This window comes from Protopterus annectens, chromosome 9.part0 (genome assembly GCF_019279795.1).
Source record: "Protopterus annectens isolate FY-2018-M chromosome 9.part0, PAN1.0, whole genome shotgun sequence".
Lineage (NCBI taxonomy): Eukaryota > Metazoa > Chordata > Ceratodontiformes > Protopteridae > Protopterus > Protopterus annectens.
Window position 1 is genome coordinate 1,637,291,486 of NC_056743.1, and position 23,148 is coordinate 1,637,314,633.

At 34.4% G+C, this 23,148-nt stretch overlaps 1 protein-coding gene across 1 annotated transcript in view; it reads left to right on the top strand.

Moving 5' to 3' along the window:
- The window catches only part of LOC122812216 (adhesion G protein-coupled receptor E1-like), a 1,201,768-nt gene that overhangs the window by 575,827 nt on the left and 602,793 nt on the right, over positions 1-23,148 (top strand). The window contains exon 13 of the mRNA XM_044084558.1: positions 17,619-17,738. Coding sequence (XP_043940493.1) covers positions 17,619-17,738 — 120 coding nt within the window. The remainder of the gene's footprint in view (positions 1-17,618; positions 17,739-23,148) is intronic.

The window sequence follows — 23,148 nt, forward strand, 5'->3', positions numbered from 1 at the left end:
TGGCCCAGGATTTACCATTGCAAATAAGACAAGCTAGACAAGCATTATCTGCATACTGTAAGTTCCTCATTGAAAAGAATATCAAATTTCAAATGAAATACCCTAACACATTAATTTTTACAGTTGATGGCTCTAAATATTACATATCTACAAAAAAAGAAGCGAAAGTTACCTTTTTGAAGATTTTTAAGTCCCTTCCAGCTTCGGAAGCTTGATCTGGCCATCCAATCTGTTTACAGCAACGCGGATGCTGGGATTCCATGCTTACTACACCTCGAGGCTTTAAATCCTTTGTTCTTTTTTCTTTGCCAGGCCCCTTGGTAAATGTTTACTTAGTTTCTTTTTGCAGCTCCACCTCGTCCACGAAGATTTTCCGAACTTTTATGGCTTCTACGAACTGAGTCCATTCGCGAAGTAACAGGAAGTCCTTTGTGCGCTGTTGAGGGTCCAATTTCGAGGTAGCGCATCTGGAAGTCCGTCTGTGTAATGGTTCCCCCGTCGCGAACTCAAAAACAAGATTACAAGCTCAGGAAGCAGGAAGATCTCTGTGGAGGAAGGGAAAGCTACTTGGACTGTAAAACGTAATTCATTCAGGTATGATTACAACTGAATTAAGTATGTACTGGTTTAAAATGTGTTATTTAACTGGTATTATAGAAGTATGATAGCTTTACCATAGTCACTTCTTTTTTTCCCTTTTTTCCTTAGGTAGTTTAGGCTGAATGTGCTTGTGTTAATAACCTTGTAGTATACTTTATCATTTGTTTTTCTTGTATTAATGATGTGTTTTAATACTGCAAATGTTTAGATAATAAGGGGGTTTAGTGTTGGGATAATTAGTAGATAAAAAAACAGAAGATATTATATTCTGGCCCCTCTAGGAATGTGAAGGCTATCTTGTTTATATACTGACATGTGGTTCTGACTGTTTTGAGACTTGTGTTTCCTAGTCATCATTTTATAGATTTAATTATATTACCCAGTAAAGTGTAGTTAAAGTGCTAGTTTTATACACTTTATGTGCTATTATAATTTTAAATAATTTAGATTATATAAACAAAGTCAGATTTAATATTATACTTAAATGTAAACATTTGTTATCTCTGTAGTTCTTTTCTCTCTTCCAACTAACAATATATATGGCGAATTAACTTGAAGTCAATAATGTTATTGTTTAATAGGGGTATTGTCACATATCTGATTATTTTAGATTTAAATATGGTATTTAATAACTTAAGGTGATACAACTAATCAGTATAACTAATAATATATGAGAACCATTAGTGAGGTATGATAGTAACTATAAGTGTAGTGAAGACCAATTACTTGATAGGTTTAACTAAATAGTGTGTTCAAGAGCTGTGGATATTTATCAGTGTTTATTAGGGAATGTTCGGGTTAGGCTTTGTAGAGTTAGATGTAGTTTTTATAGGTTTTTTGATAAAGAATAGATGTTTAGTATGGTTATTTACTCATAAAAGTTCTAACAGTGTAAAAAACCTATGTATGTCTTGGTCCAGGGGAATAGTGGATAGGCACTGGTTAGGGATGGGATATCAAGATTGCTTCCAGACATTATATACTGTGCTATTATATTTGAATCTAGTACCGTCTTTTAATTTTAAAATATCCTTAAAAGATTTAAAAATCTTAGTATGTGGATAAAAGACTCATGGAATACTAAAGGGCTCCAGAACTTGAAAAAAAGGAAATTATTTCTCCATTTATTTCTCCAGTCAAAGGCATATTTTATTTTATTACAAGAAACCCATTTGACTAATGACCAATGGGCCGTCCTTAAGGATAAGAAATGGATTAGAGAGGTGGTAGCTTCAGAAGGGACAACTAATAGTGCAGGGGTGGCTATTATTATTAAAAATCACTATCAAGAGAAAATTTTAGATTTTAAAATAGACAAAGACGGAAGATGGTGTTATGTGATTCTTTTATCTAAACTTTATGATAAACCTGTGGTACTTCTTAATATATATGCCCCATGTACCAATCAACAACTTTGTATAGCATCACTTTATTTTATCCTGAATCAATATAATAATTGTTATATAATAATAGGAGGTGATTGGAATTCATATCAAGATCCCAAATTAGATAAATCAAGTGCACACAGGTCCTTTAATAATCAAGCAGTGATAGCATTACAGGAACTTAAAACAGATTTTAAACTATATGACCCATTTAAATACACAAATAATCAAATGAATTCAAATAACTTTACATTTTATTCAAGCTGTCATAAAATGTGGTCTTGGATAGATTTTTTTCTAATTTCAGACATATTAATGACTTTAGATCCCTGTGGATCTATACAAGCTCGACATTTATCGGCTCATTCTAGGATCACATTAATTTTTAACAAGGACACTAGAAATAATATGCGTCATAGAGGTTATAATTGGTCCCTAAATCTGTATTTATTAAATAAAGAAGATATAACTAAAGAAGTTCAAGAGACTTTGAATAATTTAATAGTTAATCTCTCTAAATACCGACATCCATCTGATATAGAATGGGCAAGGACCAAAGCTCAAATAAGAGGAATATTTCTTCAAAAGGCTACTTATTATAAGAAAATACAAACTAGAGACATACAAGAATTGGAAACGAAAATTAAGTTATTAGATCATGATTTAATTGGGAACTATAGTAAACAAACTGAAACGGAGCTATTAAAATGTCAAAAAGATCTCTTTTTACTACAAAATAGTAAATTGTCAATTTATGAACAGAAAATACTGGTAAAATATGCTAATCATATGCAGACCCCCTCAAAAGCACTAGCTCGTATTATTAGACAATCGAAAATACCTTCTCAAATTTCTGAAATACAGTTTAACAATAAAACATATACCAATACTGAAGACATTATGAATACCTTTGAATTAATATTCTCTCAAATCTATGTTGAGCATCAGGAATTACTTATAAATAGGAGTAATAATGATTTTCTGCAGAAGATTATTTTTCCGAAAATTGGTGATGAGTCTCATGTGAGTTTAGTCAAACCAATCTCCTCAGAGGAGATAACAGATACAATTAAGAACTTGAAGCCACATAAAGCTCCAGGACCGGATGGTTTGACTACGGAATTTTATAAAACCTTCTGTGCTACATTGGGGAAAATACTTCCACATGTATTTAACTATATAATTAATAATAAAATTAATGATCCGCACTTTAATGCTTCAAAAACAATTCTTATACCTAAAGAGAATGCGGATCTGCAAAATCTGGATAACTATAGACCCATTTCACTCTTGAATATAGACATAAATTATGACATCTATTTTGGTTAATAGATTGAAGAAGGTAATTAACCTAATAATATCTGATGAACAAGCTGGTTTTATAAATGGCAGACAAACTACTGATAATACGTTATCACTTCATACACTTATTTCTTATGCCACTCATAGAAATCCTAATGTTTATGCACTCATAACTGATGCTCAAAAAGCTTTCGATAGAGTTAATTTAAAATTTTTGTTTGATATTTTATCATATTTTAATATACCCCAAGATTTTATTTTAACATTAAAAAAAATTATATAACAATCCCTATACAACTTCATATATTAATAAAAATTTCTCAAAAAGAATACAAATTAAGAATGGTACCTGTCAAGGATGTCCGTTATCTCCTATATTATTTAATTTATACTTAGAACCATTATTCTTACATATTAAGCAACATATTTATCATAATGCTCCAATAATATATGGTACGAAAATATCTATGGCTGCTTTTGCGGATGATCTTAATATTTACTGTACGATGCCTGTTTCAGATACCAAGAAAATACTAAAAGCAGTGGAAGATTTTGCAGAAATATCTAATTACAAAATAAATTAAAAAAAAAACAACTTATTTCCTTTAAAGACGCCTACACCCTTTTCGCTTTTACCATTGGTAGGCCACTTAAAATCCGAAGAAAAAGTAAAATATTTGGATATTGTTTTCTCAACAGATAATAGAGACTTTTATGCGAACAATGTTAAGCTAATTTGGGATCATATAGTGTCTGATTTAAAAAGATGGAATAATTTGAAATTACCAATAATGGCAAGGACTTCAATTATTAAAATGAATGTACTCCCCAGAATATTATATATTTCTCGAGCTACTCAAGTCGTAATTTCTAGGAAATTCTTCAAACAACTTCATACGGAATTAGGTAGATTTGTATGGGAGCCTGGGAAAACTAGAATATCTTATGATAAATTGATGACTCCGAAAAATAAGGGTGGTTTAGATTTACCAAATTTTGAAGTATATTATTTAATAATAAATGCGAATAGAATTCTAAGAGTGGTTAACTTTGACAGGTCCAGTCCTAAATGGTCACCCAAGTGGTTGATTCTGAATCACAAACATGCTATTGGGTTGGGTATTAATTGTAAGGCATTACCTTTCTTAAATAAAGATACCTTTAAAATGTACGCTCTGATGGAACATATTAGATTATATATAGTATCAGTACAAAATCTGTTTAACTCACTAAACCTCTTACAATATATGATGACTTTCCAACCATTTCATAAGAACCCGAATTTGAAAATTGGTAATCAACTGATAGATCTTAAAAATTTCCCACTTATAATTGACCTAACTATACTTGATTTATATCATTTTCTTGGTATCTCAATACATGACCTGTTAAAAGAGATAAGTCTTCCTAACTCATATTTAATTATAATGAGACAGTTAAAGGATCCTTCAATAAATTATTTTAGTAATTTCAAAATTAAGGAAGATGACTTAACCATTTGTCTAAACTTATGGCAAACTCTTATGCAGGACTTCAAATATATAACGGCTTCATATAATTTGATAAAAGACGTGAAATATAATAACAAAATACTCTTATCCAAATACTGGAAGGAGAAATTATTGCCGATTGATGATAGTAAAATATTGAAAGCAATTAATTTGACCTTAAAATCAGTATCTCTTCAAAAGTTATTATTTACTCAGTTGATGGTATTTAATAACGCTTATTACACTCGTCTTAGTCTGCATAAATTCAACTCTAAAAATTCACGTAAATGTCCATATTGTATGGATCAAATGGCTGACCTTTTACACATGTTCTGGAGTTGTAAATGTATATTTAAACTTTGGAATTCTTTAAAAATTCATTTACAAAAAATGGGTTATCAACAATCTACACTTTCTTGGGAGTTTATGATTCTGCATATTCCTCCGAATAATTTGGACAGATCCCAAATGATCATACTCATAAATATTTTCCTGTTAATGAAGCTTTATATAGCTACAAATTGGCTGAATCCATCCCAGACTTCATGGGAAAACTTTAAAAGTGTAGCGATAAGACATATTTTAGCACATAAATTACTAATCAAAGATCATAAGAAAAATATAAATAATACAAAAATATGGGAGCAAATTTTTAACATTGTGTTAGCTTAAGGTTCTAATCCACTTTTCCCCGGGAAGTACATACTTAATATGGAGGTTAGTATAGACAAGCCTTATATTGATACTAGATTTTATTTTCTCTTTCTTTTAATATCCATCTAGAAGTTTATCTTAATGTATAATGATCTTATGCAACTGTTGGAAGCATTCATGTATATAATGTATATATGTTGTAGTATTGTATTAACATTTGGAAAAGAATAAAGACTTATTATTGAAAAAAAAAGATTTTACATGAATATTAAGAATTAAATTAAGTTACTACATGTTATGTAATCCTAAAGTATTCTTGGTGACTACAAAATACTTTAATATTACTTCATGTCAGTTAAGTGTGACACTGAGGTTTTGTAACCTTGTGCTGACATACTTATTTTTCTCTAATCTTTGCAGTGAAGGATACTTCTAATAGACACATAAGTGAAAAAACACACTATGTATTGTATAATACTTTAAAAGTCACTTGTCAACAAGTAAACCATCTTTACTCTTTCTCACAATTTATTAAAGCATTGTTGATTTTCATACATAACTGTTAAGAACTAACAATTAACTATCTAGCAGAAACTAAATAACCAGTAACTATATACAATTTACTCTTTCCATAACTTTGATTTTATTATTCCAACATGGCTATTCCTTACAATCTCTCTCTTTCTCTCTCTCTATATATATATATTCAGTCAATTAAGTGCTTTGAGAGTTTGCATCTAAGAATAATCTGTGCACTTCAAATACAGTTGTTATATAGTTTATGTTTTACTAGACAGCTGGAATTACAAATTTGTTCTGTCAATTTCATAAACATCAGACTTAAATTCTTACTATAAGGAATGTTGTAGAGCAATTCCTTTACTCTTCTCTTATTTTAAATTTTCACAGAGCCAGAATGTATTGTATATGCACTGTCCTGCTCGTATTCATTCTGTAATCACACTGCACTCAACCACCATCATGTCCATCACAACTATCACGTTGATCTTGCTTCTCTCACTTTCACTCCCTCTACTAACAATAATCACAGCTTTCTGGACACCCAATATACATCCTACACCCACCTGTACAACCACCACACATAACCCACATTTATCGAGTTCTCAGACATTCACCCTAGCTTATTCACAACTAATACCGCTGTACTATCCAAAGTGAAAATTATACTTCTCCAAAGACACCCCATTATCACTGCATCAGCAGCAGAAACTATACCGTTTTTAGGAAAAAACTGATAAGTATAACCCAAACAATTTGCCAAAGCATTATTTCCCAGTGCAGTGATGCACAACCCAACCCAGGCCCAACTCCCCTCAGCCCCAGCAAACCTAGCATATCTCTCATGCTATCAACCATAAATCTCCAAAGCCTTAAAAATAAGATACCTGAACTCCATTCATGGATTTCACAGTACAAACTGGATATTATAGCAGCTACCAAAACCTGGTTGATATATGTAAAAGACACTGAATTTCTCCCAAAGCTACTGAGATTCAAACGGTCCCACAAAAGAGGAGGAGGAGTAGCAATACTCTTCCCTAGCAAATATACATTAATTTCCTACTCAAAACCAACACCCAACTTCTCCCCAGCCAAACTAGTAATCTCTATATTAATCTTTATATTAAAACTTAACCTTAAAAACATTTGCATAATTGCTCTGTATATTCCTCCAGGAAGCAACATACCAATGTTAGAAAACATACTTGCTTGGATCTCCCAAAATATAGGTAATTAAACCATCATTCTAGGTGATGTAAATATCTATTGGCTAGACATTCCACACAACAACCCCTCAAAAAGCATAAATCTTTACAACTTCTCCCAACTAATCGAAGTGAAGACATCACCAGACCTCACAAGAATAACAATTGGGGCTCCACAATAGACTGGATATTAGTGTCTTACCCTTACAATGTCATCACTGCAGGAATACTACCTAATACCGTTAGTGACCACCACCCAGCATATATCCTATGCAAAACTACTCCAACCCCAGGTGAACACCAATACAAATCAACCAGAAATTTTACTAAGTTCCAACCATCCATATTTAATGAAACCTTAGCTAAAGTAAATTGGGAACCCCTCAAATCCCTACCACTTAATGAGTTTCTAGACATCCAAAATAGGCAAGCACCCACCTGCCAAAAATGAATAAAACATAACTATGCAAGTTAGCTCTCAAAATCTGCCAAAGACATAATGTCCACAAGGGATAAAATCTCAAAATCATGGCAGAAAAACAAAGACCCCTCAACTCTACTACATTACAAGTAACTCTGTAACCAGGAAAAACATCTAATAACCAGTGATAAAAGAGCCCACTACTTCCATCTACAAAGCCAACATAAAAATAATCCCAAAAATTTTGGTCCTCCATCAACCAACTATTACACCCAGGATCTCAAAGCAACTGATCCCCTGGCCCTCACAATACCCTTACCGAACTTGCCACCCTCTTTAATTCCTACTTCACTGACACCATAGCTAACCTAAGCACCATCTTTCCTACAGTTAATACCACCACCACCAAGACAGCCGATGACCATATCATGCCAGAAAACAATCTTACTCTCACCTCTAATCTAAAATTCTCCCCCATACCAACCACTACAGTAAAAATACTTTTACTAAAGCTAAAACCCTGTACTCTGGCCCCTGACAATCTACCTCTACACTTCTTGCAGCTAGCAGCAAACTCTGTACCTTATTCCATCAGCATACTCATTAACAGATCAATTAAAGAATCCTTTGTCACAGACACCTGGAAAAACAACATTAATTCTCCCCTTTCACAAAGGCGGCACCAACACAGACACCACAAACTTTTGACCCATAGCACTTTGCTCACCCCTCTCTAAAATACTGGAAAAATGTATCCATGCCCAGCTCCTCAACCACCTGCTTGAAAATCAAATTTTATCACCCAGTCAGCATGGGTTCAGGCCACACAGCACCATTACTACCCTCCTATCCTTCCTTGATACAGTAAACCAGGCACGGGATTCTGGTAAAATAATCACTTCACTTTTCCTCGACCTCTCCAAAGCTTTCAGTACCATCTCCCACCCTATCCTCCTCAATAAACTATCCACTCTCCACATTTCTCTTCCTGCCTTACAATGGTTCAATAGCTATATCTCCAATAGGCAGCAATCCACCAAATGGCAACAGTCTTACTCTCCCTCACTACTTCCACAGGAGTACCCCCAAGGCTGCATACTTGGTGCTGTCTTATTTAGCATCATTATTAACAACTTTCATTCCACTCTCACACAATGCTCTGTAATCCAGTATGTGGAAGACTCTACAATAATATGCACTGCAAATTCCAGCCTGAACGCCAGTAAATCACCCAAAATACTGTCACCTTTACTGAATCTTGGATGGTTAACAATCATCTTGCTCTAAAGCCAATTAAAAGCTAAACTAGTAATTTTAGCCCTAAGAAAACAACTCTGTTAGATAAAAAACTCTTCACTATACAAGCCAAAGACAATACCACTATAGAAGTTGTCACACACACTAAGTTGCTAGGCATTATTATAGATGAAAACCTTAACTTTGACCTACACATAAACAATAACATCAAAAAACTACACCAAAAGCTCGGTTTGCTTTACAGGCACCAACACTTTATTAACCTCTCTACTAGACAGACCCTTGCAACCACCTTTTTATTACCTTCTCTCCTTTATGGCACCCTTCTCCTCATTAATATCTCAAATTCTACAAAATCCAAACTTGAAATGTGTTACAACAGAATAGCCACGTTTTCCACCAAGGCCAAATTCTCATCCCACCACTGTAATTCACTGAAACAATTAGGGTGGCTGGAACTCCCCCACCAGCACACATTTCACCCAACTAATTACAGCACACAAAATAATCTACAGACCCACAGACTGGCCTGATCTGTCAACTCTACTTGACAAATACCCAGCAGGCAACTAAGATCTTTAAACTGTGTACTTCTAAAAGTAAAAAAGCCCACCTTACCTGCTGATCAACTCCTCTAATCCTTCACTGTCACTAAACTATGGAACTCACTTCCACCTTCTATAAGAAATACAGGCAGCATCACCACCTTGAAACAAATACTGAAAAATCATCTCAACTGTTCCTAGCTATGTACCTGATCTATAACCTAACCTCTTCCCTCTCCTTATATGATAACTAAACTCCTATGACTTTTGCTACTAGTGATTGATGATAATTTTTCCAAATTCATTTATTTATTTCATCACTTGTTAATACAGATATAATAATACTGATTAATATATCTTGATTTATACCTCTCTGATTGAATTCATCTGGCAACCAACTAGATTCCTGCTTTTATGTATATATTCTGTATATATTACTGTAATTACTATGTGTAACACTGTTTCTAATTTTGTACCAGTTACTCTTTATATTTTTTCTGTATCTATGTTCTTGTTGGAGCTTTTCTCCCTGGACCTCCACTGAAAATGAGCTCTTTTAGGCCCAGTGGACTTTCCTGGTAAACAAATGCAATAAAATAAAATAAATAAATAAATAAATAATATACTGGATGAGAAAGTCGAACTAGAACAAAACAATCTGACACAAAAATGCATAATATAAGTCTGTTGCCTCTAATGAACTAATAACTAGATTCTCTACAGACAGAAGTTTTTTGTCCTTACAAGTTCTTCAAACAATCAGTGAAATAAACAAATTCTTTCCTTCATTTGAGTGAATATATACATATGTATATTGTGATAAGTATTTCTCTGTAGATTTTCACTTTAAAAGGAGAATTAACCATATCTAAGTACTGAACTGACATGTATTTGTTTCGAAGCCTCAGAAAACAAGAAACCAAGTTCTAACTGAGGACTATAATTAAAGTGTCAGCCCTCAGATATAATTGTAAAGAATAATATCAATGAGATTTCTTTCCAGAAAATGGAATATTATGTTTTAATTCTTACACACATTCATGAATTATCAACATTTATTTTCTTAATATTCTTTGTGAATTGTCTAGCCATAAGTAAGTAACTTATACATCTCTATTGTTAATACCATAAGTCGCTTCTGTCCAGATGGCACTTTTACCTAAGTCTCAGTTGATACTTATTTTTAGAATATTTAAAGAATGATAACATAAAAGTTAATTCCAAAAGGAAAAAAAAAGTGATGAGGGAAACTAATGTCAATTTTCTTTATACCATGCCATCTGAACAGTATATTTAGTTGCATATTCTTTTTTTTTCCTTTTTCCCCCCAACTCCCCTTTTTTAAATAAGTATCATGAAGCATCAATGTGCTGTTATAAATGAAGGCTTTATGATTCAGTCATTTTAAGTATATTTAGCATACCTCTCAAGATTAACTAAGAAAGAGGGATACATTTAAATCCTGTACCTTCTGTTGTTAAGGTAGGAACAATCAGCTTGTTTTGGAGGGTAGGGAAAATTTCACGGTCATGGTGAAAACATTCAAGCTTCACACATACAATAATTGCTGTCCGTAGTCAAATACTGTGCTTCATATCTGTAACACAGGACCTTAACTATTGTGTCACAGCTTCCACCTAAATTTTAAATGAAAAGTTCCACTATAATTTGAAGTTAAATCACTGGTTAAAGCACTCACTGTTGGATATAGGAACCAGCTTTATGTTATGAGATTTGAGATTTGGAGATTTGTTATCTTGATTTCCACTATATATAGTTTTTCATCTCATTTGTGGTCTCGGTCTTAATTTCTGTTATGGACAGATTCGCTGTCATTTGTGGTCATAATCAGCATATGCCACTGGTATATAGCAGAGCACTTTCTTCTGCATATCTTGCATTGTCAATGTGAAACTGAGGGTGATGCTTCAAAACTGTTCACCATAGCATATCTATTGCAGAACTGCATTAATTTCCCTGCAGGCTTTATTTTGCTCTTATAGAAATAAACTTTGATACTATGTGTCATTCATTTCTGAATTTGCTTAAATTTTCATGGGATCCTGTGCCAGCTGACAAGGACTTATTCTAGTCTCTAATATAAAGTTAACCAGTATTGGGTGTAGGGAAAAAGGCTACCCAGAAATTCTGAAATGGAAAAAAAAACTTTTTGTCTCCTGTACCTGGTACCTTAAGAATGCTAGCAGTGGAATTGTAAACAACTAAGTCAATCAAAGGATTCCAACCAGCTTATTAATGATTATTAAGTCTTTCATTTGTTAATTTCATTGGTTTGCAGTATATGTGCTGCTAAGTAGAGTTGAGATCGGATATGCTACCATTAGTAAAGAAAGCACATCTAGTCAACAATTCTCAGTGTTTCCTGTTAAATGTCTTAAACAGACAATCTCTGAGGTTGTGAACAAGAAAATGAATGGTTAAGATAGTTCACAGAGCCTCTCGAGGTAAGTAAAGCTTCACCTTAACTCAGTAAACCATCTGACTGAAAAAAATGTGCAGTCTTTAACTGTTAAATTCTTTGAAGTAATGCAAGCCATGCAGCTACTATTTTCCATTATGTTGCTTAGTGAAACTACATAAATATTTTACACAGTGAATGATTCCCTTATATGGAAGTGTCTACTTTCATAGTAACATCAATATGTATATTGGCAATGAGATCATAAATATAATGAACAAGCCTACTAAATAAACAAAACAAAACAAAACAAAAATATATATAAAGACATTTATACTATAAAACATATGTGCACTAGGGTATACCAACAGGGATCTAGGACTTTTGAATGAAAGTTCAAAAGCCTGAATCCATTACCACCGAACACATTTTAACGAAAGCGCTTTCATCAAAAAAGCACTTTCATTAAAGTATGTTAAAAAAATATACATAATCTACTTGAATGCAGGGCAAAAAGCCCCCCTGCACCCCCCACGCACCCCTACTTTAATATTCTCACTCCGAGGTCACACTACAGTGGGGAAATGGGAGTTTTCCCTTACTGCACCATAGTACGACTGGAACAACAAGCACACTTACCCGAAAGTGCTGCTTCGGTGAACATCACTTTCACGCAAGTATGCTCACCAAATTGGGATTCGGTGAAAGAGGCAGTCGAGCATCTATACGGATCCCACCTATATATATGAAAACTATGTATATTTATATATATATATATATATTCTAAACAACTAATCCATGTAGCCAGAAAACAGGTTATCAAGTCTAACTTATGACACATAGAGAGATGAAGGTAGCTATGATAAGTAAAATGCACACGAGTTCCGTGTTTGAAGAGTTTGTTGTCACTTCTTGTTAAACTGTATTGACATTATTTGATGAAAGTGCTTATGCCTGATGAAGGATTAATAATAAAATCTTATAATGACCATAAATATAGACAAACTGTTTTATATTGTCATAACATAAATCATTTGGAAGTTTATGCTTTGAGAGATTTGGCAGTAGTGGCAGTAATAGATTCATTTTGTTTTTCTTTTTTAAGTCAATCCAAGGGTTTTTGTCTGATGATCTTTTTAGTGAAGGGAATAACCAGTCCATATTCTCTGGTATAGATATTATTTTCTTACTTTTGATAAAGGAGGATACTTCTTCTAGATTGTTAAATGTTCTCACTCCAGTAGGCAGGTGAAATTAATTTTTGGTGGATATAGGATGTGAGCTTTGATATTACTCTGCTTTAGTAATTTAACAAGGAGCCAACTTTTTTTCCTCACATCCATTACTAATCATTGTCAAACCTGATTTGATTTTGTTTGAGTTTCAGTGGAGCTTTCCTCCAAGCAGTTGATGATAATGATGATGATGATGATGATGATGATGACAATGCTGTGAGTGGTTTCCCTGTAGCATTATGCACTCTTTTATATCAAATGAGAAGCCCTCTTACACATCTAAGATCTCAGGTGTCCAGCAGTTTAAAAAAGTAATAATGTCCTCGACGTCACCTTTCTCAGGCAGTCCAAAAATTCTAATGTTTGAACTTCTGTCCTTGTTTTGTAAGTCATCTACTTTGTTCAAAAGCCAAGTGTTTTGTTTAAGAAAGAAATCAGTATGTGGTTCTTCCTTGGTCCTCCATAAATGTCATTTAAAAATGTTTCAATATCTGTTATTCTAGTTTGGTGTTGCTGAAGAAAATCTTTTAAGACATCAGTTTGGTTTTGAGTTTTCCTTGAGATTTTCTAAGTTTCCTTGAAAACTATCCATTTTTACAGACAGTTCTTGAATAGTAGAAGTCACCAGCTGCACTTCTCTCTTCGGGGATAAATCAGAGTGAGAATTTTTAGACCTGTTCCTTTTTTTTTTTTTGATGAAATAATCTTCAAATTAATTTGATAGGAAAATGTTTGTGTAAATCCACCAATGTTATACATTTAAAGACTAGATTTTATCATTAATATTTGATGTTTTGTTTCAGAAACTTAATTATTTTCCTATATTTAATAGTAGATATATAGAGCTCAAGAAGATTGCTGCTTTCAGTTAGCCATCTTGGCTCTGCCCCCTAATTTTATTTTATTGAGGAAAAGAGTGAGCAAAGTTATAAGAAGCAACCATGTACTATTTATAACTGTTAGAAGGCTTCTTCCAAGGGTGTTTGCTAACCTACCTATAATAAAGAAATGTGTTTTACATGAAGGCAGTGACTTGTTCATTTCCTGGTAAGATAAAATAATCTACCTGCAGCACAAAAACCTGTTTATTCTGGTCTACATGAATTTCTGGCACATTTCCACAGTCTTCGCCCATGTTTTTGAACTGATTCAAGCTTATTAAACTAATACTCAATCCCGTGACTTGTTACTCCCAAACCTCTCATCAAGATCAGTCCCTACCTTTAAAGTGTACTCTAATTACCCCCCTTCTAGTCTTTCCACTTGTTAATGTTGAAATTCAATTTTTTTCTACTAATTTGATTACTAGTTAAGCAGAACAAGGCAGGGGAAGGGGAACATGCACCCCCTACATAGAAAACAATTTTGAGGACCCAGAAGACCCCTTATTATCTGACCTACAAATAATTAGGTACAAGTAATTGTGAATTAGCTAAAAAATGAATGTGTTATTTCATTTCTGTGGTATATACAGCTATACCTGTATCCAATAAATTTTGTCCGGGAATGACAAGCAGTTCTCAAGCATCGTCTCTGGTCCCCAAGCCTGCCTACCTGCCCTAAATCACCTGCCTCTATGTGAAGCTATCAAAGCAGGAGGTTATGTATATATTAACATGTGTATACACATTTACTAAACTTGTAGGGCTGCCTATAACTTGCCTGCATATGTGTTGGAATGTAAAAATAACATGTATGCTTATCCCTCTCACTCTTCACCTTTTTGTAGTCCTAAACAAAGACCCCACCCTCATCGCACAAATTCCTTTAATTACCATCCTCAGACATCCCATCTATGACCACCATAGGCATACCTTCAATATTTACTGTCACTATCAGGCCTATTTAAATACACAATTTTCAACTACCACTCCACACACCATGCTCAAGACAAATATCTCTCCTCTTTTTGTGATGTCTTCCTTTTAGCAAAGTCATGCCATAAGAATAAGAAATAATTAAATGATCTTTTGTACAAAAAAAAAAGCTACCAATGATTCCAAAATTTGGTCCTTTCAGTACAATAAACTCTACTCCTTGAAACAAACCTTCCAAACAGTTTGGGATCTAGCTTGGCCAACCATAACTCTGACTTCACAATCAAGCTACAAAATCCAGACTTAAATCAGCATTCTTCTGGTCAAGGAAAACATCCCACTTCCTGACTCCCAAGAGGATAGCAGCCTTTTTGTAAGGCATGCTGATAGTACTTTTTCTGCACAACTTTCCCTATTATTGCCAATGTAACAAGGCATAACCTGCTCTCCCTTCAAACAGCAGTCAGTAACAGCTGGAGACTGGTCACTCTGGCCCCTAAGAAGGAGCATCACTGTAAACTTTAAAAAAAAACTAAATGGGTACTCATCCAGCAAAGATCGATTCTATTACTAGCTTCCCTCACATTCAAACTTCTCAACCTCAGATATTCACCCTTCTTTGCAAATTGATTAACCCTAAGACTCACCGACTACAACACGTATTAATAATCAAACAGCACCCCTTCCTCTTTACCCCAAGGAACAGGTTTTATGTCTCAGACCACAGTTTCTCCTACCTCACACCCCATATCTTGGGCTTAACACCAATAACAATTTGGTCACTATCTTCTTCCCAAGAATTTCAGAAGGATCTATTTTTTGTGGTGGGGGGCGTAAAGCTGTTGTCTGAAAATGCTATACCCTACAATATGCACACCTTCTTCCAATAATCACAATACTTACTTTATCTTGTGAATTATATACTACACAGTAGCCCCCACCTGTCACCCTTTTTGTTTTTCTCTTTCTTCTCTTCTTTCATCTCATTCTTCTTTCATTTCATTTACTCATCAATCCATCTCCACATTCATGGTGAAACTGTATATGTACCTGTATATTTTGAAAATATATAGATAATATGTCATAGTATCAGGTTAAGAATAAACATGTTTATTGTTGTTTTTTGCCTTTGTAGTTACATATCCTTTAAAAGTGGATGCAGGTTATATGTAATGTGTTATGAGTCAGTGCAATAACCAAAGGAAATGTGGGAGTATAAAATATTATATGTATGTATTTATATTTTCATTTTCTTTGTAATTGGGAGATTGAAAAACAGAATAAACCTTAATGTTTTTCTGACCAGGTAGATGGAAAATCCATTTGGCTGTAGTTGTCAGTTTTTTGGACTTTCTTGTAATGTTCATACTGCTGAGTAAAACTAAAATAAATGGAAAATACATACAAGAAGTAAAAAATAGTACAGAAAGATTGAAGCAAATGATCTGTCTTGGTAACCTCATGAAAGTGGGTCTGCTGTCGTGAACATCGCTCCATGAGTATATTTTCTCTTTCTCAGCCACTAATTAATTTTGCCACTAGCAGAAGAATAAGAGGGTAGCATCTCCCTCACATGATGCCAATGGCAGTAGCCATCTATAGTAGAAGTATGCCATAGCTGGTCTACTAATATTGTTTATAGTAATGTGAGTGGGGCTGCTGGCTACTTCAATAACCCCACAAGATTTCATTATATTTATTAGTCAGGTTTCTAGGTGGCAGTCTCCCACTGCATGTTGTAACAGTAGAAACACATTAGGAAAATAAACCCTTGAACATCATTGGAGCAACGTAACCATTATTGAATAAGTCCGTCTTAGGGGATGCTGTACAATCAGCAGTTTGGTGTCCATGATAAAAGGAATGCTACTGTTAACAGTATGCACCCTGTACATTTTTAAAATACTCTGCTACACTATTTTTGGAGCTACCAAAGGACTGAGAGAAGGGGCAGCAGCCCCCTCACTTGTTGTAATACAATATATATTAGGATAAATATAAAGGCAATGGAGCTGTTTACCATCTGTGGCTTTCCATTGTTTCCACCATGTATATCTGCTAACAACATTTAGAGTAGTTAAGTCACACATTGCATGTAGCTAATATTTTAGGGGTGGAAATAAATGTATGCATTTTATAAATTTAGGTTCCAGATACCAAGTTCAGTATTTTAAGTAACATTTAATAGTTTTATATTTTGCAGTGTTATATTTTGTAGGATATGCAGAGTAGGGTGGGGTTTAGTACTATGCCTACCTGCCAATCATTTCCTGTAGCAAAAGGGGTGGAGGAGAGGATATCGGTGCAAACAGATGTTTTCCCAGCTATCTTTATGTGCACAGGAAAACAACCTTCCCCCCAAAATACTTTGAAATGCTATTATTATTATTTTGTTTTCTTTTTTTTGTGAAAATATTGTATCCATTAGCTAGGCTGGAGAGGCAGTGAAGTAGCTATATGAGGCAGCAGGTTTAACATGTTAAGGCATTATGTTGTAAAAAATTAAGCATCTGACTTCAAACATATGCAAAGGAATAAGATCTTGACAAGAAGCAGCAACTAAAACTCCATTGCATTCCTGTAAACAGTATGGTACTCTACAGCTTTGAAATGCCTCTTCTCCACAAAGAAAATTGTGTTTGTAATTTTTCATGGACCACTTTATCTATTTTATAAACGTATATATAAAATGAAAGTAAAAATATATGCTACTCAGACATTATTAAAAGTACCCAATACATATATTTTTTATGTTTCTATTTCTAGAGATTTTTGCCTATCATGTACCATTCAGTAGCAGCTATGGAGAAAAAATGTTAACCCTAACGGTAGAGAATGTCACAATGGGAATTAATAGCAAAACAGTCACTAATGGGACTGAAACAGGTAAGATTAATTGCTATCACTAATCGTATCCCTATGTACATTATTTCCCTTTAATTTTTATGGCACCTGCTTCTTCTTCTTTTTGATCCTCCATAACAAGCAGGGTTTTACAGGCAAAAGTCACACTCACACAGTTGACTTAAAGATGAGGATCTTATATTTTTAACATGCATAGTTTATTCTTATAGAAAGCACACATTAATGTATAATGCAGCTAAACAATATGATATGATATCGTATGGTATCATGTATCATATTATATCATACAACATGATAGTGATGAGACAACAAAACCAGAGTATGTTGTGAGTAGCATAGGGCTGCTTATTCATGAATTGGTGTACAATATGATGCCAAATCCTGGAATTTAAATGTTTAATTAATACCTAAATTGTATGATTTGGAAAATATGTAATAATACAGATTTGTGGCAGATTCTTATTCATCTAAGTTCTTAATAGAAACAGTGTAAGTTAAACTTGCATTTCTTACTGCAGGCAGAATCATAACTTATTGCTATATGGTAAGAATTTGAATACATCTACTTATTCTGATTTGTGCAATAGAATTGTATTTACATTGGAATAGAGTGATTCATAAAAGCCAGCATTGTTTGCATTATATCACACAATATAGCCCAGAAGAATTTCAATGCTTATTCCCTTATGCGTTGTTCTTAAAATATATGTTTTTTAAAAGGAGAGCATGATGACTCTGAGACACCTACACACCCCATATTTGTTGTAGTTCATTTAGGGTTCATGGTACAGAAAAGGGACAGCCTTACTACCAAGTGTTCCATCTTCATGTCAGAAAGCGGCTTAATAATTAATACATCGGGAGAGAATTCCAAAAGGTGACTGCAAGGAGTGAACTGCAAAGTTTTGGCCACGAATGTGGACTACCACATGGAAGTACCATACCTGTAGCACAAGACAGAACTTTAGGAACCAAGAAACAAAGAGAAAAAGTTACACAGGGACCAGAAGTAGGACTCAGTAGAAACAAATTTCAGTTTTATTAAACAGGTTAGTGCTTTCTTCCAAGTAAAAGACTTCTTCAGAATTTACTTCAACTTGCAAATAGTGACATATTTATTCAATGAGTCAGTCATGTGACATTCACGGTAATTGAAATTTAAAGGCACCAGGTTAAAGAATCATTTAGAAATACTGAACAATGAAATATAAGTTGCAAAAAAAGATCTTGTAGAATGTAAATAGTCAAATTAAAATAATAGTAATAAAATATAATTTTTAGAGACCTCTCTATGGCATAAAGCCATAGTTAAAAAATATACGTCTGTTGCTGAAATACATTATAAATTTCTAGCTCTCATTTTAAGATGCTGCTAATTGAAATGTAATCATTTAGCTCTGGGAGTGTTCTCATCTCCAAATCTAACTTTCAGGCAAGTTCTCTGTCCTCAGTTCTTCGGTCCCAAGACCCATCCCTAGGGTCAACCTGGATATCTTCCAAGGTGCAAAACAAATATCCTTCTGTGTTGCATTGTAAAAGCACCATTAGTCTCCTTCTTCTTGGTTGTAACATATAAATGTTCATATATTCTTTTTTCTCAAACTTCTTTGAGTTTTCCTGGCATAAAAGGAAGTACAAATTTTGCATTTAACCAGGTAGAGCACCCCTTTACTACCACAGTTATAACATTTCATGGCTCTTACTTTTCATTGTCTTATTTGCATGTCAGTGGTTTCACCTTTAGTTACAAATTTACAATGAAGACAGTAGCCACACTTATAAGTTCCTGCCTTTTTCTGAAAAATGATTCCTTGCTGTTTTGTTTTTTCCAACTCCTCTTTGATGTTATTTGTTCTTTTGTATACAAAAACAGGTTTCTCACATAATCTCTTTCCTACTTCAGGAAAGCAAGAAAAGCATCTTCTAGTTGGTGTTTAAGTTATGCTTAGTTGCCCAGGAATGTTGGTTGTATTTCAGGACCATACCTTTTCAATGTTCTTTTCGATAAAATGTCTGATGATATTACTATTTTCAGATATTTTTGCTTGCCTGAGTAACTGCACAGACTCTGTGCCACAACCCCAGATAATTTCATCCCTTACCTAATTTAAAAATGTAAACGTTAACCTTTCTCCAGAAACATGTTGCAACTTCACACTCTATCTAAAACATGTCAGAACTTGATATTATCCTGTCCATTCTAATAAGTGGTCCTTTGATTATGCTCTTGTATGTATAGATGGTCACGTGTGGTAGAGGTAGGAATTAAAAAAATGCCATTTTTGTGTATTTGGTTGCAGTAGAAGTTTTAGTTGCTTTGTTCTTCATAACAGTCACATCTACAAAGTCTCTTTCCTGTGTTTATTAATCAACCAATTATTAGCAAACCTCAAGAACTCTCAAACAATGAACAACCCATTTCAGCCCCAAACAAACATGATGGTTATCCAACTAAAGAGATCTAAACGGAAGAAGAGGGCAATGAGTGGGAAGGTGGAGAAGATAATAAAACACAGTACTACTAGTACCACTAAAAGTATTGTAACCTCTCACAGTTGAATTTTAAATACCTCCAATAATTACAATATATTTAATTACAGTAGATTAAACATTGATGAGAGGAATTTCACCTTATTTGAAAAGGCCTTCGCCCTTGTTACATCTACTATGTTATATCTAAAAGATGTGCTTACTGAATAAAAAATATATACTATTAAATTGAATTTCAGCATTATGTTGAAGGATGGTACCAAAAGTAAACCTAGGAAATAAGTTAAGTTGAACAAAAAAGTATTTACAACCCATCACTTCAAACAGCGGCTACCTTGTATGAAAACAATGTGTGAAAAAGACTCGTGTAATTGTCATAAAGCCCAGAAAACTCACGCGTGTTTATAACTTCAAAAAGATGAAAGGGAACTGTTAAATGAACTAGCTCAGAACTGATCCCTATGATTGATGAAATGCAGCAAAGACAGGGAGCTGACAGTTACAGCCGCTAGTGTAGCAGTCAGCTGTTCAATATACTTAATAACTCAGACCCACAGGTGGCTTTAAGCAACAGCGAAGTCTGCGGCCACTGGGGGCCTCCTGATCCTGGGGGGGACCAAACCACAGCAAATTTTCTTATTTTGGTACTTTGTTACATGTTTGTCAAACCAGCAAATGCCAGAACAACAATCCTGAGTACTTCGTAAACTAAGTGGATAATAATAACTCAAAAGATGAAGAGTCCAAAAGATTTGCACCACTTCTTCTCTCCAAGTCTGGTTATAGTAATGGTGTTTTCTCAAGTAGCAGGCTTTGTAATTTCATTAAATGTCTCAACACTGACATAGTGCTCTTGATTAAGTTAAATCCTGTTGATGGACATTCTCTGCACCAAAACTAGCATCACAGTTGGCTTTCAGCATCCACAATATCTGTGACAGAGGGGTCAACTTTGACCATGTGGGGGCCTCACTGGAGCTGCTATTGGTTATGGGATAATGAAAAAATATCATTCATGCACAGATTATGTACTTTACATTGAACAGGGTTGTGGTATGAGCATGTTAGGATAAAGCCATTAATCACTGAGAGAGTTAATTAAGCACTAGAGATGAGATGGACAGCCCAGCGTGACCAAACTCCATGCCTCCCTGAGATTTTATGAAGAGCAGATTGTTCCAGTCTTCAGGGATTGTTTTTTGTTTGAGAGGGTTTTATAAATACTAGCAGGACACCAGATACTATAACTTATAACTTATTTGCTTAAGAATTCTTGACAAAGGCAATGATAATGGCAGAATAAAGGATTAAGCTAAGAAACACATTTTAAATATTACATTAATTCACTTAAAAAGTACATGGAATAACATGTTTTGCATTAACTTTTATTGTTTTCTAAACATTAGGAAGTATGAAACTCTAATGTCTGACATTATTCACTGTCTACAATCCTGAATGACTTACCAGCAAAGCTTTATTTTTTTACAAGGAACAGGGCAAAAATGTGAGGCAAAATCAGGTATATTCTGTGACATCAAGGCCAGTGACAGGTATGCATTACTTGCTGAACAACAGTCACTGAGCTGGTACAGCATAATGTCATACAATGTTTTGATATTTGCTGAAATCAGTGTAAAACTAGTATTGCTTGGGCTTATGATTGTGTGTGGAGGGGGGCTGCAGTGTAAGAGCAATAATTTCTTTCTCGTTCTATCATAAACATTATTGGCACTGCTATTATGCTTGTGCATGGGGGGGTTGTTAAAATATATTTAAGAATAACAATTTGGCCAAAATTTCTTTCACTTGCCATCACAAACATAGACCTTGCACATGATAGGGGTCTACCTTTGGTAGTTTTGCAAGAAGAAGAGGTGTGTAAACGCAACTGCTCATTGCCACAGTGGTACAGTGGCATAGTGAGTAGCATTGCCATTTCACAGTGCTTTGCTCTGGTTGACATCTTGGCTGTATTTTTTTCTATGTGGAATCTGCATGCCTCTCGCACCCCCTGCAAATTATATGTACCAACTCCAAGATCACACTATAGTGAGGTAATGGATAATCAGGCCAACTTATCACATCAATTACACAATGTTTTTTTCAGGATGACCAACTAAAACACTTCGATGAATTCTTCTTTGATGAATAGCTTGTTTGCTGAATAGAGAGTTCGATAATTCATTTTCGATGATTAGGTATTCGATGTAAGAAACATTCCACAATATGATATAGACCCCAAAAAATATATATTAAAATACACTTCAGACCATAGAGAAGCCCATGGGTTCTTGAAAAAGCTTGAAGAGTAAAGCAGAATGTAAGAAAATGTATAAAACATTTAATTTGCATGGAATGGGAGCTGAGAATGGATAGAGAACAGCATTGGAGGATGTGTGCTGGGAGGAGTAAGTACTGGAGTGGGTGCCATAGTACCCTCTGCCTAGGGTGCCATTTCACCTTAGGCCAGCCTCATACATAGGGTTAGTGAAAAGTGTCATCAATGCAACTAAATGCCAGCCACTACCCAGTGTTCCTCTGTGAAATGGGCCAAAGTCTTGTGATATACAGGCCTGTCAAATTGTAAGAGCATTGTTGATAAAGTTCTTGTAAGTGCATACCACTCCTAAAACTCTGCTGTGTAAACTAAAAGGTTGCTTACAAGAGAGGGCAGTGAAGAGTGATATATGGACTGAAAGTGTCTGGGGGCCCCCAACTTGACACTTGCTGGGGCCCCAAAATGCTAACACTGGCCTGCTCAGACCAAAATTCTCCAGTCTCCCAAAATTAGATTAAAATCACATATAGGATCACTGATCTATTTTTACTAGACTCAACAGCTCCAACCCAAAATTCTGACCATTTTTGGAATACCTAAGACGCATAAAAGCATCACTATCCATTTTCTTAGGCCAAATGTAGAAGCAGAAGGCTCCAAATC